General features: G+C 40.1%; 4 protein-coding genes across 5 annotated transcripts; 3 read left to right on the top strand and 1 right to left on the bottom strand.

Annotated features, from left to right (window-relative positions):
* Window positions 1-1,058: 1,058 nt before the first annotated feature.
* LOC140360354 (uncharacterized) lies at window positions 1,059-2,427 on the bottom strand. Of its 2 annotated transcripts, none has more exons than XM_072445565.1 (4): window positions 2,305-2,427; window positions 1,869-1,975; window positions 1,314-1,661; window positions 1,059-1,245 (listed from the first exon to the last, which is right to left on the bottom strand). In XM_072445565.1, exons 2-4 carry the CDS (start codon window positions 1,954-1,956, stop codon window positions 1,145-1,147), a joined length of 537 nt encoding a protein of 178 aa, XP_072301666.1. In that variant the 5' UTR covers window positions 1,957-1,975; window positions 2,305-2,427; the 3' UTR covers window positions 1,059-1,144. The 2 variants fall into 2 exon arrangements, with proteins under 2 accessions (XP_072301666.1, XP_072301668.1); XM_072445567.1 differs by lacking the exon at window positions 2,305-2,427 and adding an exon at window positions 2,071-2,211.
* Window positions 2,428-3,568: 1,141 nt separating this feature from the next.
* Window positions 3,569-5,814, top strand: thy1 (Thy-1 cell surface antigen). Its single transcript, XM_072446321.1, has 4 exons — window positions 3,569-3,900; window positions 4,302-4,346; window positions 4,448-4,771; window positions 4,854-5,814. Exons 1-4 carry the CDS (start codon window positions 3,675-3,677, stop codon window positions 4,982-4,984), a joined length of 726 nt encoding a protein of 241 aa, XP_072302422.1. The 5' UTR covers window positions 3,569-3,674; the 3' UTR covers window positions 4,985-5,814.
* Window positions 5,815-6,292: 478 nt separating this feature from the next.
* f11r.1 (F11 receptor, tandem duplicate 1) lies at window positions 6,293-11,515 on the top strand. Its single transcript, XM_072445662.1, has 9 exons — window positions 6,293-6,391; window positions 7,565-7,624; window positions 7,749-7,865; window positions 8,202-8,342; window positions 8,415-8,617; window positions 8,689-8,791; window positions 10,485-10,734; window positions 10,867-10,930; window positions 11,006-11,515. The coding sequence occupies exons 1-9, from the start codon at window positions 6,343-6,345 to the stop codon at window positions 11,039-11,041; spliced, it is 1,023 nt and encodes a 340-aa protein (XP_072301763.1). The 5' UTR covers window positions 6,293-6,342; the 3' UTR covers window positions 11,042-11,515.
* A 636-nt stretch (window positions 11,516-12,151) lies between these two features.
* Window positions 12,152-22,647, top strand: ubash3ba (ubiquitin associated and SH3 domain containing Ba). The gene is made up of 14 exons (XM_072446320.1): window positions 12,152-12,643; window positions 17,945-17,998; window positions 18,077-18,263; window positions 18,871-19,069; window positions 19,158-19,327; window positions 19,402-19,610; window positions 20,060-20,204; window positions 20,320-20,440; window positions 20,501-20,623; window positions 20,702-20,794; window positions 21,005-21,149; window positions 21,415-21,521; window positions 21,622-21,731; window positions 21,836-22,647. The coding sequence occupies exons 1-14, from the start codon at window positions 12,513-12,515 to the stop codon at window positions 21,971-21,973; spliced, it is 1,932 nt and encodes a 643-aa protein (XP_072302421.1). The 5' UTR covers window positions 12,152-12,512; the 3' UTR covers window positions 21,974-22,647.
* Window positions 22,648-25,118: the final 2,471 nt, after the last annotated feature.

Genomic DNA, 25,118 nt, shown 5'->3' with positions numbered 1-25,118 from the left:
AGCTTGTCAATACAAGAGCTCTATCTGCTGGACAAAAACTCTAACAGCTCTTTACAAGTGACAAACTTTTGTTTACTATTAATTACTATTAACATATGACCAGTTGTCTTAATAGTCCTGTAGTTTGGCAACAAAAAACACATCATTTCAAATATAGATTTTATTGTAAGTTACAGTGCAAATTATAAAGTGCAGCGCATAGGACAGGACAGAAACATTGACATAATGGATGACACTTTGGCAGAGCAAGAAGGTTCAAAGTTCAGTTCCCCAAATGAAAGATCAAGTGGAGTTAGCATGTTCTCCCTGTGTCTGCATGTTTCCTCTGTGTGTCATTTCCACTCTCATCAAAGTCCAGATGTCCCCTCTCTCCGATTTTAAATCTTAGTGGAATTTATCCAGTTAAATACATTTGAAATCAACACACAGTTTAAGGGATTAAAGGTGTTTATGTGTTTATTCTAGATGTTGTGATCAAGTGCATTACCATACAATACTTCATTGCAGTGCAAATTCGTTCCCTGACAAACTCACTGAGCTGGAGTATGTTGTTTCTTCATCATTTCAAGGGCTTTCATTTGATTGGTGTTTTTTAGAACGTACAAAGTGCAACAAATCCTTCTTCATCATTGGATATTACTGTATTATTCTCTCATAATGTTCAGGGGATTGAAAATAGATAAAGCTACATACAGTAGGCAATATGCCTATGTTCAAAGGGCTTTAGAGCAGTTATTGTCTATATACTTAAGCTTAAGCACCTGAATGTCACAGTATTTGCAGTGGTATATGTGTGGGCATTAAACCTTAAACTGAATAGGCTAATTTCAGGTATTTAAAAAAAAAAAAAAAAAAAAAAAAATATATATATATATATATATATATATATATATATATATATATATATATATATATATTTAAAGACATTGTCATTAAATTAAGCAGAACAATTATTAATTTACATTCTTTGATTTGTATTTTGATTTTGAACTCCTGATGCAGGTTTGGAACTGTTAGTTTGAATTTTGTTCACTATTTTATAACAAAACCACCAGTCAGAAACTCCTTCTGACTGGCTACTTCCATCAGACTTCAGTTACTGACACCAAAACAAAAAGTGAAGCCTATTGACAAATGTAAAACCTTACTGATTCAAAAAGCGTATAAGCAAAGGGAGTGACAATACTAGCAATATCAACCATGGAGCTGATTTTACACTAAGTGCAGAGCAGATTGGTAGAATTCCTGTGAATAAAGAGTATAAAATTAGAGTTGGTGGTGATACGGTGTTTTTTGGTGTTGCATGTACTCACTGTGATGCACTGCCATGCTGTTTTCCTTCCAGCTGTTGCCTTGGTACACCCTGCAGGTGTAAGTCTTAGGAGTTTCATCTGCCAGAGGGGCCCAGGTGAGGCGGCATAAGTTTGGGTAAACTAGGCTCACGTTACTCCTCCTGCGGTCCTCTATATTCACATAAATGACCTGATTTGGGACCGTGGTGCCCACCAGCCGACTGTCCTGCCTGTACTCACAGTACGGGCCAGGTATCTGATAGGTGGGAGGAAACTCACAATCCACCCTAACATTGCGCTCCAAATATGTGAGACAGGGGAACATCTGGGGTCCACGAGGATAGAACAGGAAAGTGGACACTGAGCTCACTACCAACACAGAACAGACAAACCCAAGGTTATTATAGGCCTATGCACGTCATATAAATATGATATCATATTTCTATAATATATATCAGGGAAATAGTATTATAGGCCTAAGACAAAATAAATCAGTGAGACGGAATGTAAACACAGAATGTAAACCATGTCAGCACTATCCCACCAGAAGACTATGTAGAATGTAGTGGTACATACTGTGGGTCTGGGTCTGCAGTGTGATCTGGGTGCTCCCCAAAAGGAGGCAGGCCGTGGAGAACAAGTGCAGCTCCATGGCGACGAGCATCAGAGGCGCCCGCTTCGACCTGCAGAGTTCACCACGGGACAGCAAGTTACCACACTATCGAGAGCGAGCCCCGCTACAGGCAACGGCACATGGGAGGGCAGACATGCAACACACAGTGGGACAGGCTAGAATACAGTGTGTAGCGCAGTGATGCCGGGGGCCCTGGGTGTGCGGTCCAGTCTGCTGCAGTCTGCGGATGACGCCCCTGCAGTGACTGTGCACTGCGGTACTGACGACCTACACCTGCGTGTTTAGCCTACTGCAGAGGACAGTCCGGGGGGCTCCTCTTGGCTACACGAGTCTAAATATCAGATATTAGGCTACATGCTCTGGTGAAGCATGTCTTACCTGATACAGGCTAACTCCTTGTCCAGTTAGTGTGCGGAGCAGAAGCAGCCCATCTGATTGTCTCCCGCCCAGCCTCCAATCTACTGCAACTGCAAAACATGCGCGCTCGCACAGTCATCTCCCTCCGTACGACGTTCATGTGGAACGATTTTGCTCAATTTTGGATCCCAAAGAGACACCAAAATGTCTCATATTGGGCTAGAGTCAAAATAATCTATTGGGGAATCTTCAAATCAATCTGCCCAAATGTTGTGAGTAGGTACTACTTTATTATAACTTACCTATTTTCGAGAATGGGTTTGTCATAGATCCATCCGTTTACTCCGGATAAGACCACCACAAAAACTAATTCCTTAGGGGCTCTAGTCTAAACTACAGACTTTTTCAAGGATCAGAAGTGATTCAACTTTCCTTTGGAGAAGAACAAGAGCGCTCTCTAGAGGAGGAAATTAAGAACTGCAGCCCACAAACTAATCCAAATGAAAAAGTCATTACTGGCGGTGACATGTGTAAGCACCAATGCTGATGCATTTGGAAGGCATTGGAAGAGTGGCGGTATGCAGTGTTCAGTAGTTCAGTAGGTCTACTGTTTATTCAACCATGCACAATGACACTACCTTCATTAGCCTACATGATTTAACACTTACACACTGAAATTATATTATTGTGACCAACTTGCACTACTAAAAATGAAGCCCATAAAAAATCATTCTCATATAGAAAGCAGATGACCTTCACAGACGGTGAAGCAGCAACACAGAGCTGTGGTGGTCCAGAGTAAAGGGGGTCGCTGTGGCTCCTCTGCAGTGGATCAGCAGCAGTCTCCAGCAGAGCAGCAGCAGGATGCAGAGCTGATTTTGGCACTGCTCACAGTTCCTGCCTTAGTGCTATCCATAAACACCTCACATTAGATTAAAACTGTTTACGATGAATGTATATTTAAAATTCAGTTTCTATAGTGCCATCCTGCAGCGTGTCAGTCCCCTGAGACTGCTCTTCTAGTTCAGCAGCCAAAGGACCTTGAGAAAATAAATGAGCTCAGGGATGAGAGAATACATTAAAATACAGCAGGAACATCATGTGCAAAGTATAAAGAAACTTTTTACTTTCTCACTTTCAAAGCCACGGTTAATCTATGACGTCCTTTAAATGTATTTAAAGTTAGTTTTGTAGTTTTGTAAAGCTTCAATAACCTGAACAGAAGAATAATTGTTATTATTACTCTGCAAAATGCTGCGAAGTATTGCTGATATTTTGAAATGACTGCTATTTTAGTGTTGACTATATATCCAAAACCAAAACAACACCAAACACTGTTTTTCTTGCTCTTTCAAATTTTACGATATTTTGCCAAAGATTTGTGGAAAGACATGTTAATCTCTCTCCTCTGGTTACACACCGGCTACAAATCAATACCTATCCCTAGTACAATAGTGGGAAATGTCCCCGAAGTCCAGTGGCGCTGCACCGCCCCCTCCTGCTGTTCTGTCCCCCTCCCTCTCTCTGCTCCCGTTTCTTCTACAAGCCGACCTCTACTGTATCCAGCCTGGCATCACACTGCAGACACCGAGGAGCGCTCAAACTGCATCTGCCAAGGTGAGTACCCTTTCATTTCTGGTGCTTTAACAGGAGCATTTGATAGTTGAGAGGTGATTCCTGCTACAGTTACACAGGTCCTGGATTCTTGTACTTCTGTAGAGCCTGCGCTAAAACACGGGAGCCCACACTAAAGCAAATATTTAAGTGAAGACGACACAGAGTTAAGATTAAAAAATGTGTCATCTTTTTGTATATCTTCGATTCGTGAGCATGATAAACACATGTTATCGATTGTTTAGAATCGATTAGCGACTTAAAAGTACCCCATTTGAAGATTTGGTTCAGAACTGCCACCTCTCATGTATCTGAAACACAATATGCACTTAAAACACTATCAGTCTGTGAAGACAACATATAGCAGATGTGAAAATGTCTATGAATTTCTCTTCTATTTTAAGGGTATTTTCTGAGAATGGTCCTTCTGCTGACAGTCTTGCTTTTTGGTAAGACCACTATTTGATTAACCTAATTCATTTAAGTTCATAACAATATTTTATCTGGTTAAGGACTGAACAGTGGCCAATCATTTGTCTCTAACCTCCAGGAGTTGCCTCAGCCCAAAAGGTGATACAGTTGACCTACTGCTCGCTAGATGAGCACAACCTCAGGATGGACTGCAAATACAGTGTTCCCGCTGAGTCGTCAGAAGTGTACTGCAAGTACACTCAGGGTGAGAGGCTTTTCGACACAACTTTTCCGGATGAGGAGCAGCACGCACCATGGAGGACCCGTGCCAAAGTCCGTCTGTTTCCAGGCAACATCTGTAGATTTCTGTTCAAAACTGTACCCAACGGAAAGTCCAACTTCACATGCAACATCAAGACGCCTGAATCCAACATGGTATCCAAGACATCAGTGGTAGAAAAAAGTAAATTCAATTGTAGATCATATACACTAATCCTTATCTATATAAAATAAACATGAATTTGAATATTGTGTTCTTTTTGCAGAACTCCTCTTGCCTTGCTCTGCCTGGAGTGTCCTGTTACAGAGCTGCAGTGGTCTACAGTTGACCTTGATGGCTTTACCTATGCTCCTGGGAATTAACTGGCTGCAAACAAGGTGCCAAACTACTGCATAGGTTAACACTGCAGCATACTCATCCAGCAACGCCTTTCGGACACTTCTGAAGATGTGTTTTTGCACAATAAGTTTAACTGGGTGATGACACAATACTGTATATTGGGTATGTCATAGACCTGTATACTCAGTTATATGCACTTAATAATAAGCACATGTATACTATGTACTACTACTGTATGTAGATATTTACCAGTTAGTTGTGTAGGGGACAGCCCCAACAGATATGAACTGGTTTGTTCAAACGCATGCTCTACTCTAATCCTGGTTCTGCAATAGGATGATGCTTGTTACAATACAAACAGGGGGGATTCAGGTTTAACACTCTCTTTGAAAAATGTACCAGCTTTACAGTGAATGATTTGTCAGCACTAAAATGGTGCAGCCTAGCACAAGTATCTGTGATTCATTAGGTTTCATCACCATTTAAAGTGTCCCCTGCGTATCCTGTAGTGTGCCAAATAATGAGAGGAGGCAGCCTTATGCCACACTGGGCCAGGGGCACGTCTTATATCTAAAAGGCAAGAACAAAGAACAATGCAACAGAAATATAACTGCATGCATAGCAATAAAGTTCTCCACCAAGAGAATGCTGCATATATGTTCCTGTACTACTGCAAAAAAGACCCTAACACCTCTACTGTAACTGTGCCTGAGCCATACTTATAGACGCAGACTGTACAAACTGTCATGCAACTGTTTTTTTCACTGATATTATAAAGGATTTATAACATTTTTAGTTGTAAAGGAAGTAGCCAAAGCACAATCATTTACTTGCACTGCTTAAAATGTACTGTACAATGTTAATAAAACAAAAACAACTGCATTGAACACTCTTTGTTTTATGTTCTTATTATTACCCTCGTAAAAAGTGTTTAAATTCTTGTTTAAATGTACAAGTATGTTTACATAGTGAGTGACCTTAATACTGTAACATTATAGATACAGACCAAGAAGATTAGATTATGAAGAGAGAACAGCAGAATGTAAAAAACACTGTAAATGTTTGGTAGGCGGTATCTGTCTTAATGATACACAGTTTAAACAGTTTTGGTCTCATGTGCTTCTTTGTTACTTAGTCACTAGTGGTTTCCTGCAGACAGAAGAATGACGCGTCGGTGCCGTTTGACCGGTTCTTCCGCTCCGCGCGCACCTGAGCTCGTGTTACCGGAAGTCTCCGCCCTGTTGTCACTTCGCTCCTCAGGTGAGGCCGACGCTTGCTACTGACACAAAGGTTTTCAACTTTAAACCTCAGCCGAAGAGTCGGGCGCGTCATAGAACTGTTTCAGTTTGTTCAGAGAGGTTCAGGGAAGGATTGACCCGCGGATCCATATTGGAGAGCGCGCCACACGCGTCGACATGATCCGGGGACTGGTTTCGGTGGTGTTCGTCTGTTACGCTGCAACTGGTGAGTCATGGTAAAAATGCCCGATCATGATTTAACGTTCAGACGCAGGGTCTTGATTCAAATGACCCTAACTTCAGTTCATGGGGTAAAATGCGTTGTAAACTTCCGTTTTTTGTTGTTGTAGGCCAAAGGTGCATTTAGTAGCCTAAATAGCGTCATGCAAGATAGACTTTGTAGTAAACCTGTAGCTGCGAAACTAACGAAGACACAGTTAATTTTATAGATAACAATCAAGATTACAACTTTACTTTTCTTCTGTCCAGGTAGTATAGTGGGTCCCTATTTGTTATGAATGGGTCGTGAAATAAGATTTGACTAAACACTGCATCACTGCTTTTATGTGTCTTTGTTTTTTTTGGCTGTAACTTGAGTCAATTTGGGTTTCAGTTAAAATGTTGTCGTTTCAGTGTGTGACTCAGTGGCTTGGCTAATACACAGTGTGTGTTTATCAGTGCATTCCTGAAACTCTCACATTGTGCAAACAGGGAACTTATGGAGTCTCGGTTTCATTTTACACTGCCTTTAATGACCATGTGTATTCACCCGGGCAGATCCACCTGTAAGAAATACTACCTGCACTGACTCCCGGAGCCCATGTCTTTACATAGACACATGTCAATGCCCTAAATGAGACCATGTTTCCAATGTGAGGAATGGTTGGTGACTGTCTAAGAGTTAATCATTTAAATAGTCCTGCTCCTGCTACTGGTTTGAGCCTGAAGCCCCCTTACAATACAGAGAAACTCTGAACTTAAGTTCTGCTAAATTAACACAAACATAGATATGAAAGGCTATTCTTATAATTTGTTCATAGTAGCAATAGATGTTGTAAAAGCACATACTTTATTTCAGGTAAAGTTTAAAGACTTTTCTGGAAGTGTAATGATAAGACTGTCTGAAAGGCTTTCAATATTACTTTCCTGAACACGACAAGACGACTGCCATTTAAAAGGAAACAAACCAACACAAAATTGTCAATTTCTTCCTCCAAAGTCTGAACCTAATGCGTTTACTGACAAAGGATGGAATGTGACCTCTCGATTAAAAAGACCCAAGTGACAATTAGAAATGACTGAATCTGAATCTCAATTCACATTAGAATAATAACACTGCCCTAATACTTCTATGTTTACTTCATCCATGTATGGTAAAAATATGTCTTCTTTTTTCCAGGTGTTTTGGGATTTTCAGTTAGTTCCTCTAACAAAGATGTTCAGGTCAAAGAAAATGATGGTAAGTTCATTAGAATAAAGAAGGACTTTCTGGAAAACCCGAAAACGCTATTTCCAAAGCATTCCTCTAACTTGTAAAATGTTTCTGAACTTTTTGCTAAACTGCTTTTGCTCTTTTTCATCAGGAGTTGACCTTACCTGCACGTACTCTGCTGACTTTGGTGCTGAAGCAAGAGTAGAATGGAAATTTAAAGATCTCAAAGGCTCTCAGACGTATGTGATTTTTGATGGAAAACCTACAGGTAAGAGTCTCAGCCTTATTCAAATACAGATGATACAAATGTACCCATAGTTTTCATGTGGAGTTAACCATAATTTAATCACTCACTGCACTGTTTACTTTCTGCACTACATATGTAAATTCAACTGTAAATTTGTGTACATAGTAAGCCTATTTTATCTTATAGCCTATTTTTTATCCTATAGCAGCTTTTTTCTTTTTGACTTATATAGGTTGTTTTATAATTGTTCATTGTTTTATGTTGCATCGAATCACCAAAGCAAGTTCTTATGTTTGTCAATTCTGTTCATTGACAATGGCAATAAACCTTTTCTGATTCTGATATTTTTTCCTGCAGCACAATATGCTAGCAGAGTGACACCGTACGGCAACAATCTGAGGTTCACCAAAGTTACCAGCATAGATAGTGGAGTGTACGACTGTGAGGTCTCTGGAAAAGGCCAGTTTGGAGAAGTCCGAGTGAAGCTAACCGTTTTGGGTCTGTAGATCTGTTAAGCTAAGTAGAGAATATAAAACAATGTACCGGTACTGAAAGTGTTCTGTTTGCTAGTGCCCCCAGGCGTACCACTGTGCAGGGTGCCATCCTCGGTGACAACGGGAAATGAAGCTCTGCTTTCATGTTGGGACAGTGTCGGCTCTCCTCCTCCAACCTACAAGTGGTTCAAAGATGGAGTCCTCCTTCCTTCAGACCCGAAAACAGTGGCTGGCTTCAAAAATGCAACCTACAAGCTCAACCCACAGAATGGCAATCTGGTCTGTTCACTTTCCTACATCCCAAATAACTTGTATATGTGCACTTGTAATCATGCTCTTTCTTTTATTAGGAGTTTAGTCATACAACAAAAATGGACATGGCTTCTTACTACTGTGTGGCTGAAAATAATGCCGGTCGTCCTCAGCAGTGTAAAGCGAGCCAAATGGAAGTTCGTAAGTAGCCTTTTGGATTTCATGGCTAATGTAACTGGTTTGGTCTAATATATGCCTAACCTGGCTCACACCAGACTGATCCGTGTCTCACTCTGAATTGAGTTCTTCACATGACTCAATCTGGGAAGCATCTGGCCAAAAGTCATCAGAATGTTAACAAAATACTTCACGCTGAATGGTCAAAATGTCTGAACAGCGGAAAAATCAAGATTGTGTTAAATCCCGGGTTCAGAGAGCCTAACGAGACGGATTCTGAAGAGATTGTGAACTCACAAAAATCATGAGAATTCATCTTGCTGGCAAGGTTATCATAGGACAGGAAATCTGTCAAGGCCGACGGTTCACTAGAGGATTTCTAGCACGATATTGAGCTAATTCCCCCCCTAAAGTGTCCGGTGTAGTGATGGGACAAGATCTAGTGCCACAAGACAGTACACAAATGAGAAATAATATCTCTTGAGATTTTTCCCACCATTTGTATACATTTGACTTTGACAAAAGTACTTTTGAGTTAAGATAGGTTTATGCTTGCTGTGTCCGTGAGGTCCGCAAGGGCCAATGTGGCAAAATGTCGTCATTTTTGCCAACATGCCCCCTGCAGACCTGATTTTCTGCGTCAGGGAAAACTTTGTAAGTATGCAGACAGTTCCACTCAGGAATTAGTAGGATTTCCTAGCGGGTAGCTCAGAATTCTACTGTCGATACAGTATGAACTGCTTGTACTATAAATAAGATAAGATATGCCTTTATTTGTCCACACATGGGGAAATTTCTGTGCTGCAACGCAAGTAGATACAGAAGAAAGGAACAGATAACTCTTAATAGAAAAAAAACTCTTATAAACAAAACTATGTACAGAACCTCCATATTCTTAATAGGGAATAGAGAAAAAAAATGAAATTGAAAAATAAATAAAATACAAATAAGCTAACACAATACTGCCAACGTCTCTTCGCTGCCCTCCGCATGTCTCATTTCCGTGCAGAATTTACATGCGGAAAGTATTATTAAAGCTTTGCTCCTCTTGAGACACAGTAGTTGCAAATTGCAGTACTACAATGGCAGCAAAAATATAGAATTATGTGGCCATAATTTCAAATTTAATGGCAAAATTTGTTTATTATGAATTATGTCAAAATCTCATCTTGTCTCATTCTCATGAACCCAGTCTTGTGGGAGGCAGTCTCATCTGAGACAAATCATTGTTGCAAAATGTCCTAATGTCTGTGGACACTTTAGACAAGTCACATTTAGATAACAGAATGTTTCAAAATTGTCTAGTGTCAGCCTTAATTCGACTAAAATGGTTTTATTTTATTATGGTCTTGATTTTTGTATTTGATTTATGCATTTTATTTAAATATTCCTTTAGTGCTTATTTTAAAAAGATCTCTGTCATCGTTGTTATTTATGACTCCAGTCCCTGCACCCATAATAAAAATCTATTGGTAGATCTCTAGGTCTGGTCACTCCCCACTGTATTAGAACATGCAGCCCTAACATGCAAGCTCTTGATACTAACCTCTGCAAACTGGCAGTGGCGCACTAAAGCTGCTATTTGGAGCATCTGGCATCTTTGTCCTTGAAGATCACGCCCAAATGTGGAGCCATTTGAACATTGAGGACAGAGTCTGGATGTCACATCAACTGATCATTCTCTGACATAATTCAATGAAATGCTTGTGTGTTCCAGGTGACTTAAACACTGGAGGGATTGTAGCTGGAGTCATCATCTTTCTGCTTCTGTTGGCCTTACTTGGATTTGGCATCTGGTATGCCTACAAGAAGGGTTACATCCCAAGTAAGCCCATTTCCCTTTCCATTTGTCATATGCCAGGAATTGTGCTCAGATCAGTTTCTACAATTGATATTATACTACTTGTCAAATTATACTTACACTTCAATCTTATTTCCTTTTTTGCCTCTACAGAGAAGAGTGACAAGTGAGTTCTTGTTTTCTACTTATTATAATTAATTGTCATGATTGTTATTTAAATGTCTTCATGGTATTACCTTTACCAGAATAACCCTGTGTTTTGAGAGCTTATTTACATGTTTTTGCATATTTTCCATAGAGAAAAGCCAAAAGTTGTCTATCAGCCTCCATCGGTGTACGGAGGGGGGGAAGAGGAGGACGATGTAAGTTTCATTTGACATCAAAAATATTCTAAACGTTTGACAAAAAATAACATGTATCTTTTCATATCTTTTCAGGGGGATTTTAAACAGAAGTCATCGTTTGTTGTTTAGCCCCACATTTTTTTAACTGATGTAATGTGCGTGTACTTTTTGTGTTTTTGAGTGCTTGTAGATGAGTAAGATTGAGTTGATTGCTTTTGTTTTCTTGTTCTCATATTTATGTTTATTAACATCATGAACTTGATAAAGCTGTTTTTATACGAAGGTAATGGATGGTGCTTGGGAATTAAGTGAACACCCTTTGATGCTTTACACTTTTCTGCAAATATTATTTTGTGTAGTCTAAATAGTCCTGACATGGTTGTTGTTCTTTTGATGTTTTGTTAATTCTTTTACAAGGAGAATTATTGTGTGTCTTTTGGACTTAATATTCCACAATTCGACAGATTTGTCTCTGATAATGTAGAATAGATTGAGCTGTCATGTGCATCCCATCATCCTCAACACCTAAAATACATTAGGCTGGTTGTTATTCCCACATTAAATAAATATGTAAAGTAGCTTGAGTAAACTTCACATTTACTAATTCACCAGGAAAAGCTCAATTTTTTTTTTTTTGTCTTAAAATTTTGCTGATTTTACAATAAAATGTTATTGTTACATGTTTGCTGCTGTACCCAGTGAATTGATCACAACTGATTTAATAAAGTGGAGCAGAATAATCTACCCGTTTCTGTCTATCACTGCTGCTTAGTTTCAGATTACATCACATTAGGCCAATATCTAATACAGATGTATATGTAAGGCAGGTGAATTACGATGCAGTTGGTTCAATTTCATTTGGAATATGTTATGGCTAAACGCCATGTGTAATCAATGGGGAAAGTGGCTCTGGTGAGAATGACATAATTACGTTGTAAAATCTGAAAAACACCCTCGTTGTTATGGCAATGTTTAATGTTTGAGTGGGACCACTGGTTGCACTGCGCACGCGCATGGATGTCCTCACAGAGGCAGGAAATGTCCAACTTTTCTCCAGCCAAAGTGTGACTTTAGTGCGGCCATGTTCCAGTGACGGGCTTTAGTAGAAGTGCAGTTAGTCTAATGGATCGATCACAGTCTCTGTTTCACTGCTAAAGCCGATCATCTGGAGAAGAAGCTGTTTCCGCGGCGCTGTCTCTTTAAAGAGGCGCAGCGCACGAGCTGAAGCCTCTTTCAGCTGAAGCTGCGCCTGACACCGACTCGACTCCATTCATAAATAAAGAGCTCGCGTGGACGGGAATGACATGCACATCTCCGCTCTCAGCGCAGCGGCGGTCAGAGGCGAGGAGCGCGGCGTGTCCACCTCCAGACTGGGCTGAGCGGACACTGCCATGGCCGAGCCTCCGTCCGTGGGTCTGACTCCAGTCGGAAGCGGCGCTCTCCCACACGAAGCATCGGGGCGACGCAGGGTTCGGTGTTTTCTGTGCTCTTCCGCGTAACACGAATCACTCTGCGTTCACCAGCTTCCGCTTGCACACATCTTCAATAAATGATCTCACGGCCGCGGCGCGGAGCTGACATACCGATGGAGCAGTGAGTTATGGCCGCGAAAGACGAAGACCTTTATGCCAAAGTGACCCCGCGGAGGCAGCGCCAGAGCCGGCCGAGCACCATCAAACACGGCTCTACTCTGGACGTGCTGCTGTCCATGGGCTTCCCCAGGACCAGGGCGTGAGTACACATCCGCACCCGGGACCACACGAGACTAGACCCGGGCTCAGTAAGAGCTTTGATCTCGAAAGTGCGCACTCTTTTAAGGCTTGGTTAATGTGCCATCTCTGGAGCTTTTTCTGTTCTGTTATTAGACCATAGATGCACTTCAGTTCTGCACTTCAGTTCTGCACTTCAGTTCTGCACTTCAGTTCTGCACTTCAGTTCTGCACTTCAGTTCTGCACTTCAGTTCTGCACTTCAGTTCTGCACTTCAGTTCTGCTCTTGTCTCTCAGACCCATCAGACCTGTCAGCTGATTCACCGTCACAGGGCAGTTCTCCAAACACTGGTTTCCATCCATCTCTGAGGAAAAGATGTTGCAGCACACCCAGTCTTACTCAGAGCTGGCTGTGAAAGCTTTAGTGTACTATTATGTGAGGGAAGTCTACACAACCATAAACCTTTGTCCCTTTAATAGTATCCAGACATATTATCCACACATGAACTATAATCATTACTTTTACTCTGTTCATTGTGTACAACCAGGTCATAGAGCTTTGATAGTTACTTCATTCTTGCCTGTAGCTCAGTTGGTGGTGCTATTGCAGTTTCCTCACACTGCATGTCTGATTAAAATGTGACTTTTCAAACAAGAACACACACGTCTGCTCTTGCCTTCAGTTTTAAGATGTCTGACTGTAGCTCATCTCATCTGTTGTTCAATCTCTGATGATTGATAACTTCAGCTTTGGTTGATGAATGCAAGGCTAATACATAACAGCTTAATGAGCTAATTTAAAAGTCATTTAACACCGTCACCATTTCATCTTTTGCAGAAAAACACAACAGGGTGCTAGTAATATCACTTCGGTAACGTGTGTGTTGCTTTCACATATCAGAAAATGGAAGATACTGCGTAGAAAAAGGCCTTAGCAGCTGCAGTCAGAGTTAATCATCCAAATCAGGCTTTTCTGTTTTAACTGTGTGAACTGTTTTATGCTGAGTCACCCAGACGTGGACAGTGTAATGAGATATAGCGTGGACAGTGGTCTCTGCTGATGGGGAATGATGGGCGGAAGCAGCACCTGAAAGTGATCCTGCTGTGAGATGTGGCAATTCATCCTTTAACTTCCTCCAAGCTTTTCTGAAACGTTATGGTGCATTTTAATAGGCCTGTATGTTAAAGCTGTGAAATTTGATTGAACAAAAATCATATCAACTCTTAATAAAATCACATTGTATTAAAATATAACACTATCACTCAAAACCTGGCACAAACCCACTTTTATTTATCTCTATGATTCTATATTTTTAAATAAAATGTCCCAAAACATGGCCAATAAAATACACTTGGTCTGTACTTTATCAACAGGTTTTTGTGACAGTATGTAGAAGTGATCATTTCAAATACGTGTGATGTCAATTATGATTATATTAGTGGTGATTATAAATGTGGCCATAGTATAGTATAGTATAGTATAGTATAGTATAGTATAGTATAGTATAGTATAGTATAGTATAGTATAGTATAGTATAGTATAGTATAGTAAGTCTCAATGTTGTGCTGGAATTATCATTTCAAAGCAACAACATAAATGAGCTGGACAAACACTGCATTTTATCATTATAAGTTTAGAATTGTAAGAAATGTAAGTATTTGTATTAAAACATATTTAAAACATATGCGCAAGATTGATCCAAACCAACATTTGTAAACACATTCTTAAGCAGTTGGTAGTGTTTTAATTACAAGGTTTTGCAATTGGCATCGTCCTGAATGTTTTCCCCTGTTGTCCTTTTACCACCAAGTCATTGTAAGCAAACATCTACCTGTTCTGAGACATTTGACTGTTAAATATGAATCTCCACTTTACAATTTGGCAGATAGAAACATCCCTGACCTTTAGCTGTCCTTCTCGTTCAGCTGAGGAGGACATGCTCTCACCTGAGATGCAGCCCCAGGACACACTGCTGCAAATATAATCATTACATTGTCTCTGTGTGCAAACTGTGCATATAAAGGACCCATACATCTTTGAAAAGTGTGTAGCAGTCACTTCCTCAGTCCAAGTATTTTGCTTAAGCACTGGTCGTGTAAGGTTAAGGACAAGCTTGAAAGTGTTAAGGAGGCGTGTTGGTAATTATATGGACGCTTTACTGTAAGAACACTGTGTGGTTATTGACCTGCTTCAAGAGGCAATATCATTTGAATCTTTGCTCGCTCACAGTGCTCACAGTGGTGTTTTAGAGCATCTATCATGTTCTCACTATCGACTGTGTAGCATAAAATACATCCCCATCTATAAATGTATAATTGTGTTAAATGTTGAAAGTCATGTAACATTTTCAACCTATCATAGTAGACCCTAATGCGTAGAATATTTAGTTAGCGTGCGATTTCTTTTTGCCCCGCCTGCAGCCAACACCCACATTGTTAACCATTGTTGGGACTATTTCTTTAATATGTGTGATTCATCTACAGCCACAGAGATTAGTTCTGTCCAGGTGTCATATTAAGGCCCATAGTTTCCTGATTGTGGATGAAAATTATTAACGTGTACATAATAGAACTTTATATTACTGTCCCTCCGCGTTATTGCTGCAGTTGTTATTGAGCTGTAATAACTATGCGTATGACCATTCAAGGATGCGGTGTGCGTCGAGTCCTCGCCCGCCATCCTGCCCTAAATTGTTGTAATGCAATAAAAAAGGCTGACTGCAAAAGCTAACTTACGAGTCCATGTGATTCTGTTGTGTCTGGCAGTGCAGAGGAAGTGGCCCATTTCCGGAAGTTTAGCTTGTGACATTTAGTGAGCAGTGTTGAAATGGTTGATTGAGAACTGCTGAGGCTGGATTTTTTCTTTTCCCATAATGTACATGAACCTTAAATCATTACTATTACTACTAAGTGCCAACAGTAGTCAATTCTGAATTCATTGAGCATTTTCTATTATCTTTGCCTTCATTCTTCAGTTGTGTATCAACCTCACAACAACCTCATCTTTCTGTCTGAACTCTGTGGGCCTCGCCCTTTGGTAACTTATGATTTGGATATGCAAATGTCAGGTATAGTATGCAGTACTTCCTCTGCTGTATAATATCTATACTTCCTCTGCTGATATGGAGCTCCTCAAGGTGCCGTCTTAGCCCGAGGAACACTTCTCTGTTCTTAGTGCGATAAGTGCTTGGAAATAAGTGTGTTCACAGGCTGCTTGTAAACAGGAAAGGTTGAATTGCCCAGAGAGCTGACTCGGGGAGTGGCCCCTGGGAGTTAGTGCATATCAGTGTGCATGGGGACACGGCTCACTTTTTAGTACACTTTTTTAGGCCGTATGTTTTCCTTACTTTAACCCAGCAGGAAATAAGATTAAGTCAAATTAAAGAAAAAAAACAGAAAGAACTTTGGAAAACATCTGAGAGCCCAGAGAATAATTTCGTCATGAAAACCAAACGCACTGCTGTCAAAACATGCAGCGCAGGGGCAGAGCAGTTTATCAGCCGCAGAGCCACTTGTGGAGGTCTGAATATACACTCTTGTGCCACATGTGGCGGAAATGAAAAGCCTGTTTCCAATTGTGCATGTGGCAGCAGTTCATGTGAAAATAACACATGCTGTTGGCTCTTCTGCCTTTGACGCAACATGTCTTTGTTTTGCCGCCATACCTAAACTGTCTTTACAGTTCCTTTTCATCTACACCAAGCTGTGAACAGGAAACACTGTTTATTAATAACTCCTTGGGTTTTGCTCAGAGCAAAGTGAAGCCCTGTGGGTCACATGCACAACTGTGGACAGTGTGTCTCAAACACAATCTAGAGACTGGAAATATCCAGCCTGATACATTGGTGTTATACCTTTTCAAGAGTGAGATATTATGGGTCATGAATTTACTATTAATGGCAGTACATTTGTTCTAATATCTGCATAAGGAGCAAGCAATCCGATGTTCTGAGCAGAGTGGATTTTCCTGCTGTCACATCTGTCTATAATCCCATCATGCCTTCTTGGAGAAAATCCTCTTTTTGCTCCTACAATTTCTCCTTCCAGGTGAAGTACGCAAATATGTGTTGTCAATATGTTGGTGTAATCCCTCATTCGTTCAGGAGTGTTCCATTGTAGAACAATATTCAGTTGTAGTCACCTGGACTCTGTTTTTAGAACAGTTGACTATAGTCAACATCTTTGTGGGTAATCTTATGTTGCTGTATTGCTAAATGTTGTGCATAATTAATTGTTTCATACGTTGGTTTTGTGGGTCTGCGTGTGCTCCGACAGTGGCCTGCTGCTTGGCTCGGTCTGGCCACACTGCCCCAGGGTTTGGGGACTCTAGCTAATCTAGGTCTCTGTCAGTGGGACAAATATAAATATAGCCCCCTGAATGTGAATGCATGAGTGTCAACAGTAAGCTTGTGGCTCACACAGCTAAAAACTTAACTGGTGCCGTTTTCAATTAGTCTAAGTAGGCTTTCTCAACAGTGACACTGACAAGCACCACAGTCATCTGAAACAGCCATGTTTGTCCAATGGGACAAGGGAGTGAAATGAAGGCTTTGTTTTGTTTTTCTAATGGAGACAATGGCAGAGTGAGTTCCACAGATATGGGACAGTGCTCTCTTTAATCTTACTAAAGAAGGTCTAAAGAATTAAGTTGGCTGTGTGACTTTTGAATATGGTCCACATTCTGCAGATGTACAGATAGAAGACGGACAAACTGTGAGCTGCTATAAAGGCTATTTATTAGGAATAGTATAATCTGTCGGCAGAACTTGGTAGCTATAGCCAAACGCTGCAAAGGATGAGTGTTGTTTTGTTTGGTGGGCTTCCCAACATCTAGCCAGTTGTTTCCTCATAACCAGGACGACTGGAGCAAAATTATTACTTATGTTTTTATGTTTAGTTCAGGTAAAAATGAGCAACTGTATCCCTGTTTGCAGTCTGCTATAGTTTAGTTGTCCATTTCAGTCCATTATTTCTGTGAATGTAGTTCACTTTTGTTGACCCCATCTAGGTAATGTAATTCTCTACACCTACAATATAGGTGACCTACAATATAACGGTTTGGAAAAATAAAACGGGCTAATTGAAATTTGTGTAATGAGCCATGTAATGGGTTTTACTACAGTCTACGATGTTAGCTAGAGTTTCAAATATTAAACAAAATAAACACATTCACCCTACAGTGTATTAACAGTGCCAACTGGTTTCTCTGATTTATTACTTAATCATAGGATAAGGTTATTACAGTTCAGAAAACCATCCATAAATGAAACTATTGAATTTGTGGCTCAACTTCCATCTCCTTCTGCTCTTATCTTCAATGCAGATTAAAAGCTCTGGTCTCAACGGGAGGCAAAAATGTCCAGGCCGCTTGTGACTGGTGAGTTTAATGTTCATCTTCAGCATGCTGTCTCATTAATGATTACTTCTCTTATGACTGTATTGTATTTTTGTTCAGGCTCTTCTCTCATGTGGACGATCCGTTCCTGGATGACCCTTTGCCCCGAGAGTATGTTCTGTACCTCCGACCGAGCGGCCCACTGCTGCAGCAGCTCTCTCAGTTCTGGCAGCAGTCGCGAGTGACCTGTGGAAAGAATAAGGCACACAACATCTTCCCCCACATCACCCTCTGCCAGTTCTTTATGGTCAGTGTGTGTAACCATGTAATATGCTAGGGAATGTTACATGTTCATCATCAGCATTCCATGCAATACTTAACCATAAACGTAATGCATTAAATAATAATAGTAAATAATAATAACGCATATAATGATTATTTTTGGTAGGGCTGTGCAATTAACCACATTTTAATGAAGATAGAGAGTCAATAGTTTCAACTCAATGCTTGAGTTTAAATCTTTTGCACTGTCAGTGAGAGCCTGTGGTTTGGACACGACTTCAGTCTTTGGAGGAAGAATCTGTTTGTATTAAAGGTCTATATCGTTTATGTTCAAGGAATTGATATTGAAACCAATTTGATTCAATTTCATTAAGACAAAAATCATATTGTCCAGCCTTAATGTTTGGTAATGTATTTTTAATTACAAAATAATTCCACTCAAGGTGCCAACTCATAATAAAATAAGGTTTCATCTGGAATTTTTGTAATTATGCCAAATCTGTATGTAATTCACTTAATGCGAGGAGAACTATGAATTGTTGATAGAAGAGCTGCAATTAAACTGTTCCCAGATGTGGAGTACTCAAAATATTAAAGCTTTCTTTGACTTACTGTTATTTTTCCCCATTCAGTGTCCGGATGCAAAGGTGGAAGCCCTGGTGGATACTCTGATGACCACTGTGACTAAATGGAAGGGGCAGATCCCTGTGCCTCTGCCTCTCGAGCTTTACTCCTCCTCAACATTTATTGGCCTTTTTGTGGAGGAGCAGTTCGCGGAGGTATTGAAAAGTTTTGCTGCTGATTTTGCCACAGAAGCAGCAGCCAAAGCAGGTTTGCTAATTTATAATGTTTGGAGATCAAGCTTAATTTTGGTTTTCTTTGTCAAAAGTTTAAAACCTGTTGCCATTTTTCTTTTCAGATGTTCATATTGAACCACATAAAAAACAACTTCATGTCACATTGGCATATCATTTCCAAACAAACCATCTGCCAGTTTTAGAGAAGCTTGCCAAAGAAATTGATGCATCTTCAGGTTGTGACTGGTTAGCTGTGCTCTTCTCCAGGGACATTCGGTTTGCAAATCATGAGGTATACCAACACTTTATTTCAACATTGTTTGAAATATTAAAATGTATCTTAAGTTTAATTCTGTTCTCTTATAGACCCTTCAAGTGATGTACCCCTACATGCCTCAAAATGATGATGAATTGGAGTTGGCGCCCGGAGACTTCATCTTCATGTCTCCAGTGGAGCAGAGCACTGCCAGTGAAGGCTGGGTATACGGCACGTCGCTGGGAACAGGGCTGTCCGGTCTCCTGCCTGAAAACTATGTGAGCCGCGCGGATGAGTCGGACACTTGGGTTGTCCATGGGTAAGAAATATGTGCTGTACCGAAAGGAATCAAATACTAACCTTTTGCCAGAAAGTAGCGATCAAAATATTTGTTTCCAAAAACATAAATTGTCGGAACCATTTTAGCTGCCCTACCTCAATCATTCACATTTCTATCTATTTCTCTAGTTAACAATTTGACATCAGAGGCTATGTCATGTCAATGTTTAAAATTAGTTGTCAATCAAACGTGTTTAGAAATCACTACAGAGACACCCCTACAGGTCAGGGAAAGTGGTCTGACACAGTTACCAATTTCTTCAAGTACTTCCTGGCGTCTAGATAGGACCAGTTTAGGGCAGTGCCAGTGATGCTCATCCAGTAATCCAGGAATTCTGTTTTTGTGCTCTGTCCTGTCACAATTACCAACCTGACTATAGTTTCCCTGCAACTATGAAAACACTAATATTTAGTCTTTCTGATCGACAGTTCTCACTCCATCCACAACTGTGCCTCTCCGCTGACCTCTGGTAGGAATGTGGGAGGATTATTATTTGATGGACAGCTTAATGACAGTCTGCTCGACAGCATCATTGATACTCCCGGCCTTTCCGGCCTCTGTCCTCCAATGCAGGTAATATATCGTCCATAGACACATACTGTAAATCATTTGCTGGGCATTTTGTGTGATTAAGGCTGCAACAAAACATTGTATGTATAATTTTCATTTCCATTGGACTATATTTCAGGTGTCAAGGATGACCTTACAGTCTTGTCCATCAAAGAGGAGGTTGTTTGTGTGTCGTCATGGTGAGAGGATGGATGTGGTGTTTGGCAAGCACTGGATTACACAGTGCTTTGATTCTAAAGGTAAGACATTTATGGACAAATGTTATGGAGACCACACACATTAACATAACTGTGTTTTAGGTCGTTACTTTCGTTCAAATCTCAACATGCCCTCCAGTTTGCCATCTAGAAGTGGAGGTCACAGAGACTATGACAAAGATTGCCCAATCACTGTGTTTGGCTCAACACAGGCTCGACTTGTGGGTGCGTAATAACAAACAATATTTGAGTCAGCTATAAAAGGTTATTTATACCAATTTTTAAAGAAATTACTCTCTTCAGGTGAAGCCCTATTGGAAAGCAACACAGTCATAGACTTTGTTTACAGCTCCCCTTCTCTTCGCTGCATTCAGACTGCTCAGAACATACTAAATGGTAATTATTGCATTTTTTTTGCTCCAAAGATCAACCCGTTATATAAAAAAGAGTAACATAATGAATACCGGTATATGTTATCCTTATAAAAATACTATATGGCACAATCCTGGATAATTCAAATGTTAATGGTAATTCAGGATTACTTTCAATTTAATATGCCAACTTGTGTATGTGTTTCTTACTGTTGATTCCTTTTTTAAATGGAAGGTCTCCAACAGGACGGGAAAACCAAAATTCGTGTAGAGCCAGGATTGTTTGAATGGACCAAGTGGGTTTCGGGCACATGTTTACCCTCTTGGATCCCTCCAACTGAACTGGCTGCGGCTGATCTCAGTTTGGACACAACATACAGGTACACATATATAAGAGATCATTACAAAAAGATATAAAGTATCTATGAAATACAATATACCAAAGTATAAAAACGTCTCTGTGTTGACCTTCAATCATCCAACTATAATAAATTAATCATCATTCAATCATTCCAAGAGCTTTTGTAAGATTGAATATATCTAGAGGGAGTAGTCTTGCTTTTCTAAACATAGTCTTTGTGCACTAAATGGATTATTTATGTTTTGTGGTGAAGCTAACTGTCAAAACAATGCTTCTGTCCTTAGACCTCATTTTCCTATTAGCAAGTTAACCGCGTCAGAGTCATATGACACCTACATCAGCCGGAGCTTCCAAGTTACCCGCGAGATTCTGTCTGAGTGCAAAAACCTCGGTACGGTCAAGTTGTTTACTGTCGAAACAACATACCGGTACATCCTTTATTGAAATTGTGGCAATGATAACACAGTGGTTTTCAAATATCGCTCACACAGGGAACACAGTCCTGATTGTCGCCCATGCTTCATCCCTCGAGGCTTGCACTCGACAAATGCAAGGTCTAAGCCCTCAAAACGCCAAAGATTTTGTTCAAGTAGTTCGAAAGGTCTGTATGCCTTTGTTTTATCTACGGTGCTTTAAATCTGCTTGTCTTTATCCTCTGCTTATATCTGTATAGCTCTTATGCTTCATCACATCTGTCTCCTCCAGATTCCTTACTTGGGCTTTTGTGCCAGTGAAGAGTTGGGGGAAACGGGCGTGTGGCAGCTGGTGGACCCACCCATTTTGCCTCTGACACACGGACCTAATCACAGCTTCAATTGGAGGGAAATGTTGATGCAGGAGTGAAGGATTTACCCTAAACGCTTGTTGAGCTAGCAAAAAAAGTAGAGAAACAAAGAGACTGTCTCCTGTCAAAGACTCGAAGCAACTGTGGCAAATGACTGAAGACACTGCTCAGGAAGGACACAGCTCAAATGGTGAGAGCGTCAAGAACAAGCTACAGAGTTGGTGGACATTTTGTTTTGTTTTTCCTATAGAATGCATTACTCCAAAAAGTATTTTAAAAACAGGGTATTTCTATTTAAGTCAGGTTTTTCTTACACAAGAAGGTAAAGTTTAATCTTTATTTTGTCTTGTCTTGACCCTAACCCTCGCACTGTGACATACAGACACAATTGGAAACCTTATTAACTTAGCTACATTCCTTTTGGAAATGGCACAAATTATTGACAATCCAGTTTTATAGAAAAAACAACCGTCATTGTTTCTGGTCCTTGGATGGATAGTTATTTACATGTAAATGTCATATCAACATTAAAAAATCTCCTATTTCACACATTTATTTATGCCCATATTCGCACCACAATATTGTCACTATATTTATGTCCTAATCACAATTTATGATTTTGATTGCATTGTATTCTGTTATAATTATTTAATTATGTTACATATTGTTTTTCCACAATGAAGAACATTGTATTTATGATTTTAACAACAAATAAATTGTATTGTAAGAATTGTTTTGGATGCAGTCAAACACATCAGAAGAATTCACGTGGCGGCACACTTGAATGATAAAAAAAATATTTATTTAAGGGCAACAAATACATATTTATTTTATTATAATGTAACCATGCTATCTTTTTCACGCATGTCTTTGCGCATGAGCGTTAGCACCACGCATGGATGTATTAAAATGTCATGGTGAGCACGCTGTGCCTAAACCAATGCCAGTTCAAAGTGTGTCTCCTTTTTATTTTTAAAAGACTCAGATGCACATTACGTACGTGTAGAATTGCTACTTTGTTGTATTTTTCTTGAGAACTGCTTCCTCATAGAAGAGGACCAAACAAAATGGATGAAGTTAGCATTGAGCTACACCAATTAGCTTTCAGGTAGGTAAATATCATGAATCTATTTGGCTGTTTTACATTGACCTGTGGCTCAGAGGAAATAACACATTGTTTGTGGCAAATCTTTGCACTGGATATTTACAAAAAACCTTACACCTTCAGAAACTGTTGCCTTATTTTAAAACTAAAAGTTTTAAAAGTTCAAGAATATGGACTCCCCCTCTCTCACCCTTTTTCGATCATCATCATTAGTACAATTAGGCCTCAGATAATGCTTATTTTTGCAGACTTTGAGTAAAGCTTTGGGCCTATTTTCCTGATATAGACTTTCAGTCAGTCGGACGTTCTATACCAGCAACTCGACACTAGATGGCGCTAAATTACACCACAAACTCCTCAGCATCCTGACCTCTTGTGTTACAAAGTAATGACATCATCATAAACTAATACGACTTGTCAATATGATCACATTTTATTGAACTGTAAATATGTTTTAAGAATGTAATAGTTCTATTCCTTTATAAACAATGACATCAGACTACAAATCTGCTTAGTTTGGAGTTGCAGTGTTAATGAGTGCTGTTCATGATGGCCTCTGGCTGGGTCAACAATGTGCAGAGGAGATCTACAATTTGGTAATGTCAATTCAACGTTTAATTTAACATATATGACATTGAAGACGATGTCTACATTTCAGTTCCTTCTGTAAGGAAGAGACATATGCAAAGTTTGACATGGTGTTTCAACGTAAAAGTGGTTCTGTCTTTTGTTATTGTTGATCTAAATCTGTTTCAAGACAAAATGTTAATGTTTAGTCTTCAACCTTTGAACAACAGAGCTAGTTATCGCGCTTGCTAATAGGCTTTGACACAGCTGTCATGAGTTAGTGAGGCCATTTCATATTCTCAGGATGGGCCAAACTAGCTCAGAGCGCATGAGCAAGTCAAAGGAGTGTAGCAAATTTAGACGCCAGCTGGAAAGAAGTACTGCAGTGTCGACAAGTTGCTGTCATCTCCGCTCTAAAGGCTCCAGTCGGTTAACTTATGTTTTTGTAATACACAGTTATCACCATGCATTTAGGCCATATATTGTCCATATAAGCAGCAATCTTATTTTCTTAAACATGACAAGTAAGAATTATAATTTCACAGCCAATTTTCGCCCAAGGGAGACACTGAGTGATGTTTCTGAGCTTGTGTGAGTCCGCCCTCTGCCTCTTTTCATTAAAGTCAAATTTCAGCTTCGTCCAGTCAGACACGTTGACTCCTTATGCATTGGTGCACATTATCAAACTTTACAATGAGTGATACACTGTTCGAAACAAAACTCTGAGCTGTCAATGGTTCTTTTGACCCACTTGTCGAATGTTTCCACTTCACACTGTAAAGAAAATACACAACTCTTAACAATGAAGTATTACGTTTTAATCAATGATGCACCGCTTCGGGTGAGTTTCTTCCATTTTCTTCATATTTACACATAGAGGAGTTTCAGTCGTCCTTTCTCCTCAGTTTTGTCTTGGAGATTTTTAGGGGGGGAGTGGAGGGGGAGGGGTGGAGTAAGGTTGAAGCCACTGGAAAAGAAGCCGCTTCAGTGTTACTATGTTACTGAGCTACTTTTGTGTGTTTCTGGGTTTGGAGTGAGCCGACTGCACCTGTGTGTCAGAGGAGGCTCTCACTGTCCTCTCGCGTGGCTAATCTCCTGTTTATTGCTGCTGTCATGTTTGCAGCTCGGAGCAACTCTAAAAGCAAGGCAGGCACAGAACCTGAGCTGCTGAAGTAAAGGACTAAAGAAGAGAGAGTATCCGCTTTTGTCCAGAGAGGAAAGCAACCAGGAAACAGCTCTTCCAAGTCGAGTAAGGAGTGGGGGGACATGGGTAAGTTCCACACAACAGCTGTATTTTGTTTAGTTTTCGGGGTGTTGTGGCTCTGCAATGTTTATTTTAGTTTGTACATACTAGTGAAGGCTGTGTTTCTGTGTGTGTGTGTGTGTGTGTCTGTGCGTGTGTTGCAAATTGTACGTTCAGAGCATCATTCACTCAAGGCAACTGCACTGTCCGGTTTTGTTTGTGCGTTAACTTGATATTCAAAATCTGTCACTGCCAATGCTGCTAATTGCTGACACAAACCACATGTCAG

This window comes from Eucyclogobius newberryi, unplaced genomic scaffold (genome assembly GCF_026437365.1).
Source record: "Eucyclogobius newberryi isolate DKJ021-1_F unplaced genomic scaffold, fEucNew1.0.hap1 SCAF_15, whole genome shotgun sequence".
Lineage (NCBI taxonomy): Eukaryota > Metazoa > Chordata > Actinopteri > Gobiiformes > Gobiidae > Eucyclogobius > Eucyclogobius newberryi.
This window is presented reverse-complemented; position numbering and strand designations above follow the sequence as displayed.

Coding starts and splice junctions, on each gene's coding strand:
- thy1 (XM_072446321.1), top strand. CDS start 3,675: ATGTTAATCTCTCTCCTCTGGTTACACACCGGCTACAAATCAATACCT. Junction 3,901..4,301: donor CTCAAACTGCATCTGCCAAG/GTGAGTACCCTT, acceptor TTCTATTTTAAG/GGTATTTTCTGAGAATGGTC. Junction 4,772..4,853: donor GACATCAGTGGTAGAAAAAA/GTAAATTCAATT, acceptor TTCTTTTTGCAG/AACTCCTCTTGCCTTGCTCT.
- f11r.1 (XM_072445662.1), top strand. CDS start 6,343: ATGATCCGGGGACTGGTTTCGGTGGTGTTCGTCTGTTACGCTGCAACT. Junction 6,392..7,564: donor CGTCTGTTACGCTGCAACTG/GTGAGTCATGGT, acceptor TCTTTTTTCCAG/GTGTTTTGGGATTTTCAGTT. Junction 8,343..8,414: donor AGTGAAGCTAACCGTTTTGG/GTCTGTAGATCT, acceptor TCTGTTTGCTAG/TGCCCCCAGGCGTACCACTG.
- ubash3ba (XM_072446320.1), top strand. CDS start 12,513: ATGGCCGCGAAAGACGAAGACCTTTATGCCAAAGTGACCCCGCGGAGG. Junction 12,644..17,944: donor GGCTTCCCCAGGACCAGGGC/GTGAGTACACAT, acceptor TCTTCAATGCAG/ATTAAAAGCTCTGGTCTCAA. Junction 17,999..18,076: donor GTCCAGGCCGCTTGTGACTG/GTGAGTTTAATG, acceptor ATTTTTGTTCAG/GCTCTTCTCTCATGTGGACG.
- LOC140360354 (XM_072445565.1), bottom strand. CDS start 1,956: ATGCTCGTCGCCATGGAGCTGCACTTGTTCTCCACGGCCTGCCTCCTT. Junction 1,662..1,868: donor ACTGCAGACCCAGACCCACA/GTATGTACCACT, acceptor CTGTGTTGGTAG/TGAGCTCAGTGTCCACTTTC. Junction 1,246..1,313: donor CAGCATGGCAGTGCATCACA/GTGAGTACATGC, acceptor CTTTATTCACAG/GAATTCTACCAATCTGCTCT.